Genomic DNA, 16775 nt, shown 5'->3' with positions numbered 1-16775 from the left:
CTATCTGAAATGTTCTTGGGATATGCCCTAAGGATAATGAAGAGTTAATAATATTAAGAAGAGGTTCTGAGACAGGGACTAACATACATGTTGTTGCTTTTGATGTTTCAATAAGTTTTGTTAGCTCTTCATGACCTATGACAGCGTAGGATTAAAGTTGTTCATGGGGACTAATATGAGATACTGTCTTCTGAGGTGCCATGGCAGACAGTTGCATAATATCAATTTTGTTTCTGATTATTTCAATTTTATCAGTAAAGAACACCCAAAGGAAGGAATGAGGCAAAAAATAAAGATTTATTAAATAAGTAATACAAACAGGGAAAACAAAACACTCTCAAGGGAGAAAACACCTACAGATAAAAAACAACAAAGAACTTAAAACTGAAAAACAAATTACAAACCGGACTGGAGAAAGAGCAACTAAACACAGACTGAACATGAAAACAAAATGATCCGACAAACACAAGAGGAAAAGGAGCACAATATATACAGGTAGGGCACATGAGGAACAAGTGAAGACAATTAACAGAACAAGGGCTAAGCGATAGAGCACATGACAAGAGGCTCACAATCGACGAGACATGGAGCATGAGTGTCCGGATCCCAAACCAGAACAGAAACCCAACTAGTCAGGACCCAGACACCACAAACATGAAAACAAAAACACAGAACATGAGTGTCAGGATCCTGTCACCACTAAAAACATGACTGACAAAGTGACAGGATCCTGACAGGAATGGCAAATGGAAAAAAAAGTTAAACTTAGCCTCAGCTCAGTAGTGTTTGAACAGAGGCAGACTTCATTCATTCAAACCGTTTCACTGTAAGTATGCCAGAATATGTCCACAGTGTCTTTAAATGTCTTTCTCTGGACAGACATCAGCGTCACACGTGTGATAGACGCCACAGAACATCAGGAGACAAGAGACACACACACCTGCCACACACACCAGTGAGTCAATGAGTGTGTGTGTTTGAAAATCATCCATAAATAAAATAATGTGTTGTGTAAGTTTTATTTAAGGGTTCTTCTTTAGTCATTATAATCACCTTTATTTAAAAACAATATTAGTCTACATGATGTTTGTGTGTATGCGTGTGTGTGTGTGACAGGTGAAGAAGGCTTCACACACGTTTGCAGCTGAACTGATGAGACGTTTGCAGGACCTTCAAACACAAACACAGGTGATCTCTATATACTGTATACTACATACTAGTTTTTAGAAACGGTATGTGAAACTGTATGCAGTATGTTGTATCCTGTACACATTGAGAAATGTAGTATGCATACAGACAATTCACATACTGTAATAGTGTGAGTAGTATGTGTAATGTGAGTATACTATCCCAAACATATCCTGTGTATAAATGAGTAATAACATACGTTTCTGTTCTGACAGGAAGAGGAAGTCGATAATGATCTCACTAATGTAACCTTGTTATCCCGAAATATGGCGCTTAGTCCTGCCCACTCCCACTGTTGCTGTGATACCGTCAGCCAATGGCAGGACACACATAAAGTAAACGTCACTGAACACGTGAAGAAGAATCCTGCACACACACACACAGATTATGGGTGAGAACACACACGTCAGTGTTTGAATTAAACAGTTAGTGTTTGCTTAGTCAAGCATCACTAGTACTGTACATACATGCTCTAACAGTCAGTATTAAACATTCACTGTGTGTGTGTGTGTGTGTGTGTGTGTCAGCAGGTGTGTGTGTGAGAGCGTGACAGTTGTGTATTATTTGTGTGGAGAGTGTATCCCGTACAGGACGAGTGTTCAGGGTGACGGTGTGACTCTGGCTCAGTTTAAATCACTGCTGACCCGCAGAGGCCCGTACAGGTCAGTCTCAGTCTTCATCGTTAAACTCATTATAGAAGTGAATATTTCATTATTTCTTTCTTTCAAACAGGTTTTATTTTAAGAGAACGAGCGCTGAGTTTGACTGCGGTGTGGTTTACGAGGAGATACGTGAGGATGACGCTGTCCTGCCCACGTTTGAAGATAAAATTATTGCAAAAGTGGAGAGAAGAATGGATAAATATTAATTCGATTTAATTAATAACTGAGTGAATAAATGCATCACTTGTTGCATCCAAGCATTGTGTTGTTTACTGTACAGTCAGTGTGATGTAATATGAGGTTCAGCTGAGAATGATAAAGACACTGACATTTCAATGAAGACTTTATTATTGTTAATAAATAAAGCGTCATTCACTTCAGATTCCGTTTGTGTGTTTTTATTCCAGTTATTTTATCAACTTACATAAAAATAATAATAATAATAATAATAAAATAAAAAAATTAAAAATACCATGATAATCTCAGGCCAAAATAATACTACAATGAAACTATTTCTAAATCATTATTAAATAAAATCAGCTAAATGGATATATGTAAAAAAGAATATTCCATGTTAGTTTACTCATATGATTTTACAGTAATAACAGCTGTAGTAACTATGGGATTTGAGCAGAAACTGGTTAAGATAACCTTTTTTGTTTGTTTGTGGTGCCTATTTATATGGTGAAGTAGTTTAGCTATACTATTGTGAATATTTACATTTTATAGTGTTATAATAATGTTTCTATGAGGGAACATTAGTCTCATCACACTTTCATTTGTGAATCCCATTGAATCTGACTCAAATGCTGAACATTTGACAACTTTGAGTTTTCTGCTATTTACATTTCAAGTCTCTATTTTTCAGACTCTTAGTAAAATAAATAATAAAAAATTAAGTTAACCGTGACACATCTGTGCTCATTTTATTCTTCACATTTTTCTTGTATTACATTCTTCATTATTGTATTGTATCCTCCATTATTGTATTTTATTTGAATGTTTATTTGATGGTTTTAATGTGTTTTGATGGTGTAGTACCGCAGGTGTCCGCAGGTGTCAGTAAAGAGCGTCAGTGTTCAGATGTTCAGGGACAGAAGCAGTGCTGATAGCGGAAGCAGCAAATGTCAACTCGGTTCTGTTTGATGATGATGATGATGATGATGATGATGGACCCGCTGGAGGCGGATCTGGATGAAGTGGCTCTGGAGGGTTTGGACGGCATCAGTGTTCAGACTCTGTGGTTGAGGCTTCAGACGCGTCAGCCCGTGTTCGGAATGAATCTGGACCCGCTCAGTTAACAGTTCATCTGGAGCGCAGTGAGCCGAACACCTGAGATCCGATTCTACCTGCTGCCCGAACCCAGAAAACCCGTCAGTCTGTTAATATAGTAACACATTCATTTAAGACTCATTTAAACCATAAACTAATATCCCCAGAAAATTGCAGGGTAAGTCTGACAACATAATAAGAATTTATAAAGAATGGAATATTCATTACAATGAGTCACTTACAATGGAAGTCAATGGGGTCAAAGCTGGAACAGGCCCAGACCCGGTGAGACACGCTCAAGATGATGTGCAGGCATCACATCGGGCGACACACTGATGGGCGTTTCTGTTGTTTTCAGGTGGGGTGAGAAACTGGTGATGGTGGCATCTCAGGAGGTCCGTCGAGCTCTGATTGGGCCGGAAGGGAATTCTAAGCTCAAGCTGCGCACATTCAAGTATGTGTATCAGTACAGGTCTGCAGCTAAGATGGTGAGTGTACTCCAACAGGAGTCCCGTCAAAACACAACGAGGTCTGAGAACACACGAATACTCCTAACATTACCACAACATTTATATAACATTACTTTAACATTACAACAGCATCAAAAATGACTGCAATATTACTTCAACATTAAGACAGCATCAAACATTTCAACAACATTACTACAACATTACCAAAACATCAAACATTACCACAACATCAAACATTACTTCAACATTACTTCAACATAACTTCAACATTGCTTCAACATTACCACAACATCAAACATTACCACAACATCAAACATTACTACAACATTACCACAACATCAAACATTACTTCAACATTACCACAACATCAAACATTACTTCAACATTACCACAACATCAAACATTACTACAACATTACCACAACAACAAACATTACTACAACATTACCACAACATCAAACATTACTACAACATTACCACAACATCAAACATGACTACAACATTACCACAACATCAAACATTACTACAACATTACCACAACATCAAACATGACTACAACATTACCACAACATCAAACATTACTACAACATTACCACAACATCAAACATGACTACAACATTACCACAACATCAAACATGACTTCAACATTACCACAACATCAAACATTACTTCAACATTACAACATCAAACATTACTTCAACATTACCACAACATCAAACATTACAAAAACATTACTACAACATTACCACAACATCAAACATTACACAAACATTACTACAACATTACCATAACATCAAACATTACAAAAACATTACCACAACATCAAACATTACAAAAACATTACCACAACATCAAACATTACAAAAACATTACCACAACATCAAACATAACTTCAACATAACCACAATATCAAACATTACTTCAACATTACAACATCAAACATTACTTCAACATTACCACAACATCAAACATTACAAAAACATTACTACAACATTACCATAACATCAAACATTACAAAAACATTACCACAACATCAAACATTACAAAAACATTACCACAACATCAAACATAACTTCAACATTAACACAATATCAAATATTACTTCAACATTAACACAATATCAAACATTACTTCAACATTACCACAACATCAAACATTACTTCAACATTACCACAACATCAAACATTACTTCAACATTACCACAACATCAAACATTACTTCAACATTACCACAACATCAAACATTACTACAACATTACAACAACATCAAACATTACTTCAACATTACCACAACATCAAACATTACTTCAACATTACCACAACATCAAACATGACTTCAACATTACAACATCAAACATTACTACAACATTACAACAACATCAAACATTACAAAAACATTACCACAACATCAAACATGACTTCAACATTACAACATCAAACATTACAAAAACATTACCACAACATCAAACATAACTTCAACATAACCACAATATCAAACATTACTTCAACATTACAACATCAAACATTACTTCAACATTACCACAACATCAAACATTACAAAAACATTACTACAACATTACCATAACATCAAACATTACAAAAACATTACCACAACATCAAACATTACTTCAACATTACCACAACATCAAACATTACTACAACATTACAACAACATCAAACATTACTTCAACATTACCACAACATCAAACATTACTACAACATTACAACAACATCAAACATTACTTCAACATTACCACAACAACAAACATTACTACAACATTACCACAACATCAAACATTACTACAACATTACAACAACATCAAACATTACTTCAACATTACCACAACATCAAACATTACTACAACATTACAACAACATCAAACATTACTTCAACATTACCACAACATCAAACATTACTACAACATTACAACAACATCAAACATTACTTCAACATTACCACAACATCAAACATTACTTCAACATTACCACAACATCAAACATGACTTCAACATTACAACATCAAACATTACAAAAACATTACTTCAACATTACCACAACATCAAACATTACTTCAACATTACCACAACATCAAACATTACTACAACATTACTTCAACATTACAACATCAAACATTACTACAACATTACCACAACATCAAACATTACTTCAACATTACCACAACATCAAACATAACTTCAACATTAACACAACATCAAACATTACAAAAACATTACTACAACATTACCACAACATCAAACATTACAAAAACATTACCACAACATCAAACATAACTTCAACATAACCACAATATCAAACATTACTTCAACATTACAACATCAAACATTACAAAAACATTACCACAACATCAAACATAACTTCAACATAACCACAATATCAAACATTACTTCAACATTACAACATCAAACATTACTTCAACATTACCACAACATCAAACATTACAAAAACATTACTACAACATTACCATAACATCAAACATTACAAAAACATTACCACAACATCAAACATTACAAAAACATTACCACAACATCAAACATAACTTCAACATTAACACAATATCAAATATTACTTCAACATTAACACAATATCAAATATTACTTCAACATTACCACAACATCAAACATTACTTCAACATTACCACAACATCAAACATTACTACAACATTACAACAACATCAAACATTACTTCAACATTACCACAACATCAAACATTACTACAACATTACAACAACATCAAACATTACTTCAACATTACAACAACATCAAACATTACTTCAACATTACCACAACATCAAACATTACTTCAACATTACCACAACATCAAACATGACTTCAACATTACAACATCAAACATTACTTCAACATTACCACAACATCAAACATTACTTCAACATTACCACAACATCAAACATGACTTCAACATTACAACATCAAACATTACAAAAACATTACTTCAACATTACCACAACATCAAACATTACTTCAACATTACCACAACATCAAACATTACTACAACATTACTTCAACATTACAACATCAGACATTACTACAACATTACCACAACATCAAACATTACTTCAACATTACCACAACATCAAACATAACTTCAACATTAACACAATATCAAATATTACTTCAACATTACCACAACATCAAACATTACTTCAACATTACAACAACATCAAATATTACTTCAACATTAACACAATATCAAATATTACTTCAACATTACCACAACATCAAACATGACTTCAACATTACAACAACATCAAACATGACTTCAACATTACAACATCAAACATTACAAAAACATGACTTCAACATTACCACAACATCAAACATTACTACAACATTACTTCAACATTACAACATCAAACATTACTACAACATTACTTCAACATTACAACATCAAACATTACAAAAACATTACTTCAACATTACCACAAAATCAAACATTACTACAACATTACTTCAACATTACAGCATCAAACATTACAAAAACATTACTACATTACCACAACATCAAACATTACTTCAACATTACAACAACATCAAACATTACTTCAACATTACCACAACATCAAACATAACTTCAACATAACCACAACATCAAACATTACTTCAACATTACCACAACATCAAACATTACTTCAACATTACCACAACATCAAACATAACAAAAACATTACTACAACATTACCACAACATCAAACATTACTTCAACATTACCACAACATCAAACATTACTTCAACATTACCACAACATCAAACATTACTTCAGCGTTATAACAACATCAAACATTACTTCAACATTACCAAAACATTACTTCAACATTACCACAACATCAAACATTACTTCAACATTACCATAACATCAAACATTACTACAACATCAAACATTACTTCAACATTACCAAAACATTACTTCAACATTACCACAACATCAAACATTACTTCAACATTACCACAACATCAAACATTACTTCAACATTACCACAACATCAAACATTACTTCAACATTACCATAACATCAAACATTACTACAACATCAAACATTACTTCAACATTACCAAAACATTACTTCAACATTACCACAACATCAAACATTACTTCAACATTACCATAACATCAAACATTACTACAACATTACCACATCATCAAACATTACAACATTACTTCAACATTACTTCAATATTACCACAACATCAAACATTACTTCAACATTACCAAAACATTACTTCAACATTACCACAACATCAAACATTACTTCAACATTACCACAACATCAAACATTACTTCAACATTACCTCAACATCAAACATTACAAAAACATTACTACAACATTACCATAACATCAAACATTACTACAACATTACCACAACATCAAACATTACTTCAACATTACCACATCATCAAACATTACAACATTACTTCAACATTACTTCAATATTACCACAATATTACTTCAACATTACCACAACATCAAACATAATTTCAACATAACCACAATATCGAACATTACTTCAATATTACCACAATATTAATTCAACATTACTAAAATATTACCCTACAACATTACCTCAACATTACCACAACATCAAACATTCCTACAACATTACTTCAACATTACTACAACAATACCACAATATTACTACAACATTTTGACCATTCTCATACACAGCTGCAATATTTTTTAAGAGTCTTGACTGGTTTTGGGGGGAAAATATCTGATTCCACACTTGTTCGAGTCCGGTCTCATGTACTAGAACACTGATCAAACATTATCACAACATCTATACTGCACTCTCTCAGAGTTCTCTTGTGTGATTGGCTCTCTCTCAGCGGTCTGTCGTCTGATTGGTTGTTAGGCACAGACGCGTATGCTCGCTGTCTGAAGCTGTTGAAGCCTTACGGACAGAGGGAGGATTATGATGATGATGATGATAGCAACAATGATGAAGGCGATGCGACCGTGAAGAGGAGCATTCTTGCCGCGCCTCGCATCATCGAGCGTGACGTGATCACACAAGCCTACGATATCGGTTCAACTTCATTTCCCTGTCTCTCAAACACAGATTTATACTTCACTTTGATCTGATTTTAGTCCTCCTGAATTTCACTGTAAATATTCACCAGTACAGTGTGTGTTGTTTGACTGACTGTTGTCCTCTGCGCTGTGATTGGCTGGTCCAGTGGTGTCGACCGGGATTAGAGGGATCTCTCAATCAGCGTTGAGAGGTCGACTCAACTTCAGGAAACTGGAGGGACGAATGATCTGTAAATTACTGGAGCAAATCGATATGATCAAGGTAACATGCTGTAGACACAAAAACATTATTATTATTATATATTTTGCATAAAATAAAGCTTATGTTTTGGGGCCAAAATAGTTTTGCATTGTATCATTGTGTTCAAGAGAACTAAGCACATTTTCCACCTAAATTCTCATTATTGTGATGCAAAAAAATAAAAGAAACATTTTACTTTTGAGTTTGTTTCAGGGTTCCATTTGACATTTAAATTGGTATTGGCCTGGATATGTGTTCTCATGAGAGTCACACTCTCTCTCATTGTGTATATGTGTGTTTTTCTCTCAGGGATTTATGGTGGACGAGGGGCGTCAGAGAACCACTAAATACATCAGCAAACACTTTGTGGAACAGAGTCAACTCAACTTCAGGTTCACTAAAGAACAAGAGCGCAGCAAACACCTGCGTACCACACACCTCACAGAACCAGATCCAGAACCAGCCAGAACCGGATCAGCTCATGGAGGCCTTGGAGGAGGTGCTGAAGGGCAGTTCTGAGGGGCAAGAGACACAGACAAGACTCCAGATACCCCTGCAGCTCAAACAGTCCAAACTCGTCTTCAAGAGTGAGTGACGGCTCAGCTCCAGTGCTCATGGAAATTCATGCAAATTGATGTTGTAAATTTAAATTTGCCATCTTGTGTTGTTTTACTGTAATTGTAATTTTTTGGTGTGTTATTCAGAGAAGCCTCCGTCTTCACCTCAAGTGAGCGGATCTAAATCCTCACAGAAGGCTAAAGTGTGTCAGGAAACAGATGATTTGTGCCCCATCCCCACTGAACACGCCCCCACCACGAGTGCCAGCCAATCACATATGGAAGACACACTGTTGGTGTTAGAGGAAGTGCTCACAATGGTCAGTGTTTGTGTGTGAGTGAGTTTATTTCACAGGGTTTGTACCTCACACATGATTGATTGTGTGTTTCTGACAGGAGACGAAGAAATCTAAAGTTCATGAGACGTATCGACTGCTCAAACGCAAGAACATGATCATTTAGGCTGTACGCTGCAGCAAAGTCAAGGGCTTTTACTCATAAGATCCTCCTTGTACTCATGCGTGCATGCATGTGTGTTTAATGTGTGTGTGTGTGTGTGTGTGTGTGTCAGGCTGCAGAAGTTGTTGACTGAAGTGAATAATGTTGATCATCTCCTAACAAGACCACATGTCAAGGTCTGGGTAGATTTAGATGATAAGTGAACAATCAGTTCTTGTAGTCAATATGTTAAATGCAGTAGAAATGGGCAGGAGTAAAGACCTGAGCGACTTTGACAAGGGCCATATTGTTATGGTCAAATGATGGCAAGGCTTGTGGGGTGCTCCCGGACAGCAGTGGTGAGTACCTACTAGGGATGGGCATTTTGGTCATTTTGTCCATTCGAGTACTTGAGGGGCAATGACATGTACATAACTGTATATATAATAACATGTCTGACAGACGTCTTTATCTGCTGCATTGCATCTTGTTGTTCCAGTGTATCGTCTATTCATTATTATAGGCTCTTATAAAATAATCTGTTACAAAATGTACAAAAGATTGCATAATCAAAATATAATGCATCATATTTTGTCAATATATGAAGATTCGCTGCCCAACTCAATGACAGAATGTGCCCAACGCACGTCTGTCTGTTCTTCCTTCAGGTTACCGTAGTAATCATAGTACGGTATGATTTGTTTTGTGTTTCCTAGTTATCTTACTGTTTAAATGTTTGCTCTGTTACTGGGGCATGTTGTCAAAATAAAGTCAACAAGTGATCAATGAATCAATGAACAGTGCAAGTGTTCAATAGTTAGCTAATACTTTTAGGTGTGTTCCAGTGAAGAAACTGAATTTCAGAAATAAACCTACCCTATTATATAGAAACATAGCCCAGTCTACCATATTACATAACCACATAGTAATGTCCAGTTTTCAGTAATCTAGTGACTGAAATACTTAATGTCAGCGGCTTGATCTCATTTAATATTTCTAATTTTCACAAATAAAAGCAAATTTGTGGTATCAGTGCAAAACATGTCGTTCTGAGGAAAATTCATCGCCAATCGTGGTTCAATTTGTCACTTTTCATGTCGTAATTGGATATTTGAAGACATAAGATTTGTGTTTGTGTTTTAGCCCAGAGGACATTCATGTTCTGGTGCTTCTTAATTTAATTCAGAGTACTCTAGTGTTGACGAACGCCCAAATGAAGAACTACAGAGCCTTCCCGGTACAAACACACATTTTCATTTGTAAATGTTAGGGAAAATCCACAGCTAGGTGTGTGTTAATTGAAATAAATGCACGACATGGAGGCAAAGAACCACCTGATGTGAAGTGCATTAAAATTTGTATCACACACAGCTAGCAGTGGATTATCCAGCTAATACTATGGTCACTTGCCACCATTAGATTATTTAAAGCTATCGTTGAGTTTTACAGAATAATAATAACGGTTAAATGTATCTACATGTTGTTAGATCAAGAGTACTGCCCATTCTAAAGCAGACACAGAGATAAAGTAGTGTGATAATATTATATTTATTTGAATTAAGTAAATAAAAAGCTGTACGAATAATTAGAAAAATGGAGGTTTTTTTTTTTTTTTTTTTTTTGTAGACCAAACACTCTTTAAAAACTGAATTTAATTTCTCAATCCAGAAATAATAATAATTGCATAATGTAGAAGGGTTGGCACTTCTAAGAACATGTAATAGTTACAGTTAACTGTTACATGTTCCCTAACCTTTACATACAATACATTTTAACTCAGTTTTTCACAATTCCTGACATTTAATCATAGAAAACATTCCCTGTGTTAGGTCAGTTAGGATCACTACTTTATTTTAAGAATGTGAAATGTCAGAATAATAGTAGAGAGAATGATTTATTTCAGCTTTTATTTCTTTCATCACATTCCCAGTGGGTCAGAAGTTTACATACACTTTGTTAGTATTTGGTAGCATTGCCTTTAAATTGTTTAACTTGGGTCAAATGTTTTGTGTATCCTTCCACAAGCTTCTCACAATAAGTTGCTGGAATTTTGTCCCATTCCTCCAGACAGAACTGGTGTAACTGAGTCAGGTTTGTAGACCTCCTCGGATTGAGGTCAGGGCTTTGTGATGGCCACTCCAATACCTTGACTTTGTTGTTCTTAAGCCATTTTGCCACAACTTTGGAGGTATGCTTGGGGTCATTGTCCATTTGGAAGATCCATTTGTGACCGAGCTTTAACTTCCTGGCTGATGTCTTGAGATGTTGCTTCAATATATCCACATCATTTTCCTTCCTCATGATGCCATTTATTTTGTGAAGTGCACCAGTCCCTCCTGCAGCAAAGCACCCCCACAACATGATGCTGCCACCCCCATGCTTCACGGTTGGGATGGTGTTCTTCGGCTTGCAAGCCTCACCCTTTTTCCTCCAAACATAATGATGGTCATTATGGCCAAACAGTTCAATTTTAGTTTCATCAGATCAGAGGACATTTCTCCAAAATGTAAGATCCTTGTCCCCATGTGCACTTGCAAACTGTAGTCTGACTTTTTTATGGTGGTTTTGGAGCAGTGGCTTCTTCCTTGCTGAGCAGCCTTTCAGGTTATGTTGATATAGGACTCGTTTTACTGTGGATATAGATACTCGTCTACCTGTTTCCTCCAGCATCTTCACAAGGTCCTTTGCTGTTGTTCTGGGATTGATTTGCACTTTTCGCACCAAACTACGTTCATCTCTAGGAGACAGAATGAGTCTCCTTCCTGAGCGGTATGATGGCTGTGTGGTCCCATGGTGTTTATACTTGCGTACTGTTGTTTGTACAGATGAACGTGGTACCTTCAGGCATTTGGAAATTGCTCCCAAGGATGAACCAGACTTGTGGAGGTCCACAATTTGTTTTCTGAGGTCTTGGCTGATTTCTTTTGATTTTCCCATGATGTCAAGCAAAGAGGCACTGAGTTTGAAGATAGGCCTTAAAATACATCCACAGGTACACCTCCAATTCAGTACACCTCCTATCAGAAGCTAATTTGCTAATTACCTAAAGGAAAACAGTTGAATGTAGTTGTGTCATAAAAAATGTCTCGTGTCATGCACAAAGTAGATGTCCTAAACGACTTGCCAAAACCATAGTTTGCTAATATGAAATCTGTGGAGTGGTTAAAAAATGAGTTTTAAAGACGTCAACCTAAGTGTATGACTTCAACTGTAATGTCTATTATTTGCCATTTTCACATTAATGAGGAAAAACCAGTTTTGCGGATGTGACGGTAGTAAAAGTGTTACTTGCATGATGAGGGAAAACCATCTAAAAGCTGCATGATTGATTGAATTAAGAATGAAATCACAAAATGGCTATGCACGATTATTAAACCATAAAAGGCTGTGTTTTGTAAAGCAGTCTGCTGTCAGCGATTCTGTCAGTGATGCGTGAGCAAATGACGCCTCTAGCGGGTGTGTGCTGAGGAGCGCAGCAATATTAGATTATGTTTATCATATTACAGTTCAAATTGTGCTGTTCAAATCGTCTTGCCTGTTGATGGGTCACAAGTCTTATGGGTGTGTAAGTGGAAAGTGCAGATTTTTAATTATCTCCAGGTTGGACTCTGTAATGCTGGGCTGATGAACACTTGTCTTTTCTGTGTTTCCTGTAGCAGTTGATTTAAAGACAATTTAAAGATGAAGTTGCATGATTTATTCGGTTGTGATTGATAATGCAACAGTTAATCCAGAACTCATCAGACTTACTAAACTATAAAATTGCATCTTGAGGTTGTTTGAACAGAGGCATAAAACTCTTACAATGTCTCATTATGCAGGACAGCAGAGTAGGTGCATTAATATAGAACGGTGATTAAAACTGCCTGTGCATTAAACTGTTTAACACACTCATTTCAGCCAATCAGAAATGAGTATTCAAATAGACCATGGTAAAAATGTTTGTATACAGTATGTAATGTTATGAGTACAGGATTATTAATATGTGTGTGTGTGTGTGTGTGTGTGTGTGTGTGTGTCAGACAGTCTGTCTGTACATGCGGTATCGAGAACCAGTGTTGTCTCAGGCGTTTCAAATAAGTCAGAGACGGGGATTAGTGAACTGTCGCCGCCCTGCCGCCATCTAAGGCCTGAAGAAGTACCACACCCTCCCGTTCCTGCCCATGTCCTTTCAGCTGTCACAGCACTATTACAGGTACAAACACACCCTGCTGTATGAACTCCGTGCAGTGTGTGTATGGAACACCCAGATGATATTCTGCATATGTGCACTGCATGAGACATTGTATGAACTGTATGTCTCTCTGTTTGTCTGTGTGTCTGCAGGGTTTTCACATGCCGTTTCCCCAGCACCTTGTGTAATGATGTGTTTGATCTGATGATGGGTTTATATGAGACCGGCGGCAGCGACAGACCTGACAGCTTCTCCTTCCACAAAGACCCAGAGAATGACCGAGATGAAGACCAATGACAGGAGGAGGAGCAGACGGAGGTTCTTGAGCAGGTGGAGAAGCAGAAGGAGACGTAGGATGGAGGTGTCTCCTGCAGACACACAGGGAATGTTGGATCTCCCAATGGACTCTCCGGGAGGCACCTGTGCATGCTGTCTCTCATGACCCTCGGACTGCTGTCTGTGGACGTCAGTATTCCACAACAGATCGTCATCATAGACAGCAGCGTTAACGACAATGACATGCTCAAGAGGTACAAACGCACACATAAAGACATGGACAAAAGAGATGAAAATTCTGTTTCCAGAGGTAAAAAATCTGATTCATTTTCTCCATCGGTGAATTGATTAACAAGTTATAAATTATAAAGACAGACCTGCCGTGAGCTCTGAGGTTGTTAATCTATGATATATGCTTCTGTTGAAGACATCAGTCCACATGCATGCAGTGACTTGGTGTTTGTCATGTTTTTCAGTCTGACCAAAGCACTGGAGGAGGAAGAGGACGATGATGAAGAGAGGAAGATTTTATGCTCCGGGAACCCTGCGCTCACACACATAAACACACAAATCCAACTGCACTGACAACATCATGATCAGTGCCTGCACCGTCCACATTCAGCTGAGACAGACACCCAAACACACACTCTTCACACAAGACGGTCCGTACACACACACACACACACACACATAATCTGTATGTGTGATCAGTTTAGTCTTCTGAAACATTCTCTCTCTTCTGCAGCTGATGCCGTCTCAGCGCTCGCTCCATCCTGTCCTCCGTCTCTGCCAGCGTCGTTTACGCGTGTGTATCCCTTAGCAGCGGTGGATCTGCAGCCATTCTTGGACAGGTGTGGGAGCTTGTTGGGATACGCACCGCAGGACGTTCAGGCGGTCCAAGAGATCAGAGATGCCGTGGAGCAGGAGGCGGAGTTTGGCATTGATAGACAGGACCTGTGTGAGCGCTTTGTACACCTGGAACAACATGAGAATGGCCGCAACAGAACACTACAACAATCTATACAGGTGAGACAGAGACTCTCTACAACAGCATCCAGGTGTTTCTTCAGCTTCAGGCTCTTTCATGTGTGAAGGGTTTGTTCAAAAGTTAGTGTACTTGTTAACCAAGTGGACAGAAGTGTCGGTGAAGAGCATGCTTGAGATTAAATATTCAAGGGAAATCTCACTTTTTTGGCTGTAACTCCCTATCAAGTTGTAATTTTATGCAAAAAGTGTGAAAATAAGATTTAATTGTGTGTATTTGGGATACATAAAATGTTAGCTGTGAAATTAAAAACATTTAAAATGTCATTTCCATCAGTGTCATTTCCAGCGCAGAATTCTATTAAACACAATCCAGAATTTGAGATGTGCTGGAAATGACACTGTGGTGGGATTTCTCATGACTTGAATGACATAAACCTCATGTGATGCATGTAAACAAATTAAATAAACCTGTGTGTGTGTGTGTGTGTGTGTGTGTGTGTGGGATCTGGTTGATGGAGAGCAGCTTTATAAAATGCTACAAATGTTTTTCAAAAATGTATGAAACCAGTTTGTACACAAAGATTACATTTCTACCCACCTAACAGGGAACGTTCCAACAACTTTGACTAACATTTAAAGGTTTGGAACAATTATTGTTTATAAAACATTAATGGAACATCCTTATAACATTATTAACCTTAAATAACGTTCTACTAACTTTTAGAAAACTGGACATTTTCATGTTACCATAACCACAATGTAACGTTTGGAAAATGTTTTAAGAACATAAAGTTACTAGCTGGGTACACACTTGACACGTGTGTTTAATCTACATTTTTAAAATATCTTTTTTTATCACCTCACACAACCTTATTTGTCAGTGACCTTTTTAATAGCGTTTATTTAAACTTCAGCAGCAAAAACGTTTGAAGTTAATCCGTTCAAAACCTTTGATTCAACTATTTGTCCGTCCTTTAGTGAAAAATGGTGTAGAACACAAATCTTGACTGTTTGTAACATTTTGTGTTTTCAGGTGTTGATTGAGTTGGGCTGTGTGAGGAAGCGCTACATCGTGCACCAGCACAAGACGTCGCTGTTCTCCGAACCCAGAGCGCCACAGATCAAAGGTCAATCGGAGGTCAGTGTGAGGGACGCGGTGAACTGTACACTGAGACTGGCACGAGTCTTTCCTCATGAGCTCAACTGGAAGAAGTGGGTTCAACTCTGTCTACGACTTTGACTGAACACGCGTATGAAGACGTTAATGAATCCTGTTTGTATTTTGATGTTTATTCAGATTTAACATTGTCTGCTTGTTGCACAAAATAAAGAAATGTTTCATCACACAACAGCTTTTCTTGGATTTGACATTTTCTCATTTTTTAGTTGTGCTGCAGATTAAAATGAGTCACCTGACAGATTCACATTCATATTAATGTGTTTTATTG

At 36.9% G+C, this 16775-nt stretch overlaps 2 protein-coding genes across 6 annotated transcripts; both read left to right on the top strand.

Annotated features, from left to right (window-relative positions):
• The first annotated feature begins 464 nt into the window (after positions 1-464).
• Positions 465-2056, top strand: LOC127444235 (axin-related protein-like). Its single transcript, XM_051703507.1, has 5 exons — positions 465-1011; positions 1117-1188; positions 1404-1579; positions 1719-1850; positions 1921-2056. Exons 1-5 carry the CDS (start codon positions 1003-1005, stop codon positions 2054-2056), a joined length of 525 nt encoding a protein of 174 aa, XP_051559467.1. The 5' UTR covers positions 465-1002.
• Positions 2057-2931: 875 nt separating this feature from the next.
• Positions 2932-16678, top strand: LOC127443762 (general transcription factor 3C polypeptide 1). Of its 5 annotated transcripts, none has more exons than XR_007897702.1 (11): positions 2932-3300; positions 3481-3610; positions 8476-8916; positions 9205-9482; positions 9600-9772; positions 12716-12882; positions 13913-14085; positions 14217-14594; positions 14817-15002; positions 15086-15366; positions 16361-16678. XR_007897702.1 is itself a non-coding variant. In XM_051702621.1 (5 exons), the coding sequence occupies exons 3-5, from the start codon at positions 14933-14935 to the stop codon at positions 16565-16567; spliced, it is 558 nt and encodes a 185-aa protein (XP_051558581.1). In that variant the 5' UTR covers positions 12915-14085; positions 14217-14594; positions 14817-14932; the 3' UTR covers positions 16568-16678. The 5 variants fall into 5 exon arrangements, 1 of the variants encoding a protein (XP_051558581.1); XR_007897701.1 differs by lacking the exon at positions 12716-12882 and having other exon boundaries at positions 2933-3300; positions 8476-8649; positions 8801-8916; XR_007897700.1 differs by lacking the exon at positions 12716-12882 and having other exon boundaries at positions 13917-14085.
• The last annotated feature ends 97 nt before the right edge of the window (positions 16679-16775 follow it).

The sequence above is a fragment of the Myxocyprinus asiaticus genome, chromosome 7, assembly GCF_019703515.2.
Source record: "Myxocyprinus asiaticus isolate MX2 ecotype Aquarium Trade chromosome 7, UBuf_Myxa_2, whole genome shotgun sequence".
Lineage (NCBI taxonomy): Eukaryota > Metazoa > Chordata > Actinopteri > Cypriniformes > Catostomidae > Myxocyprinus > Myxocyprinus asiaticus.
The sequence above is the reverse complement of the archived record's forward strand: the minus strand, read 5'-3'. Positions and strand labels throughout refer to the sequence as shown.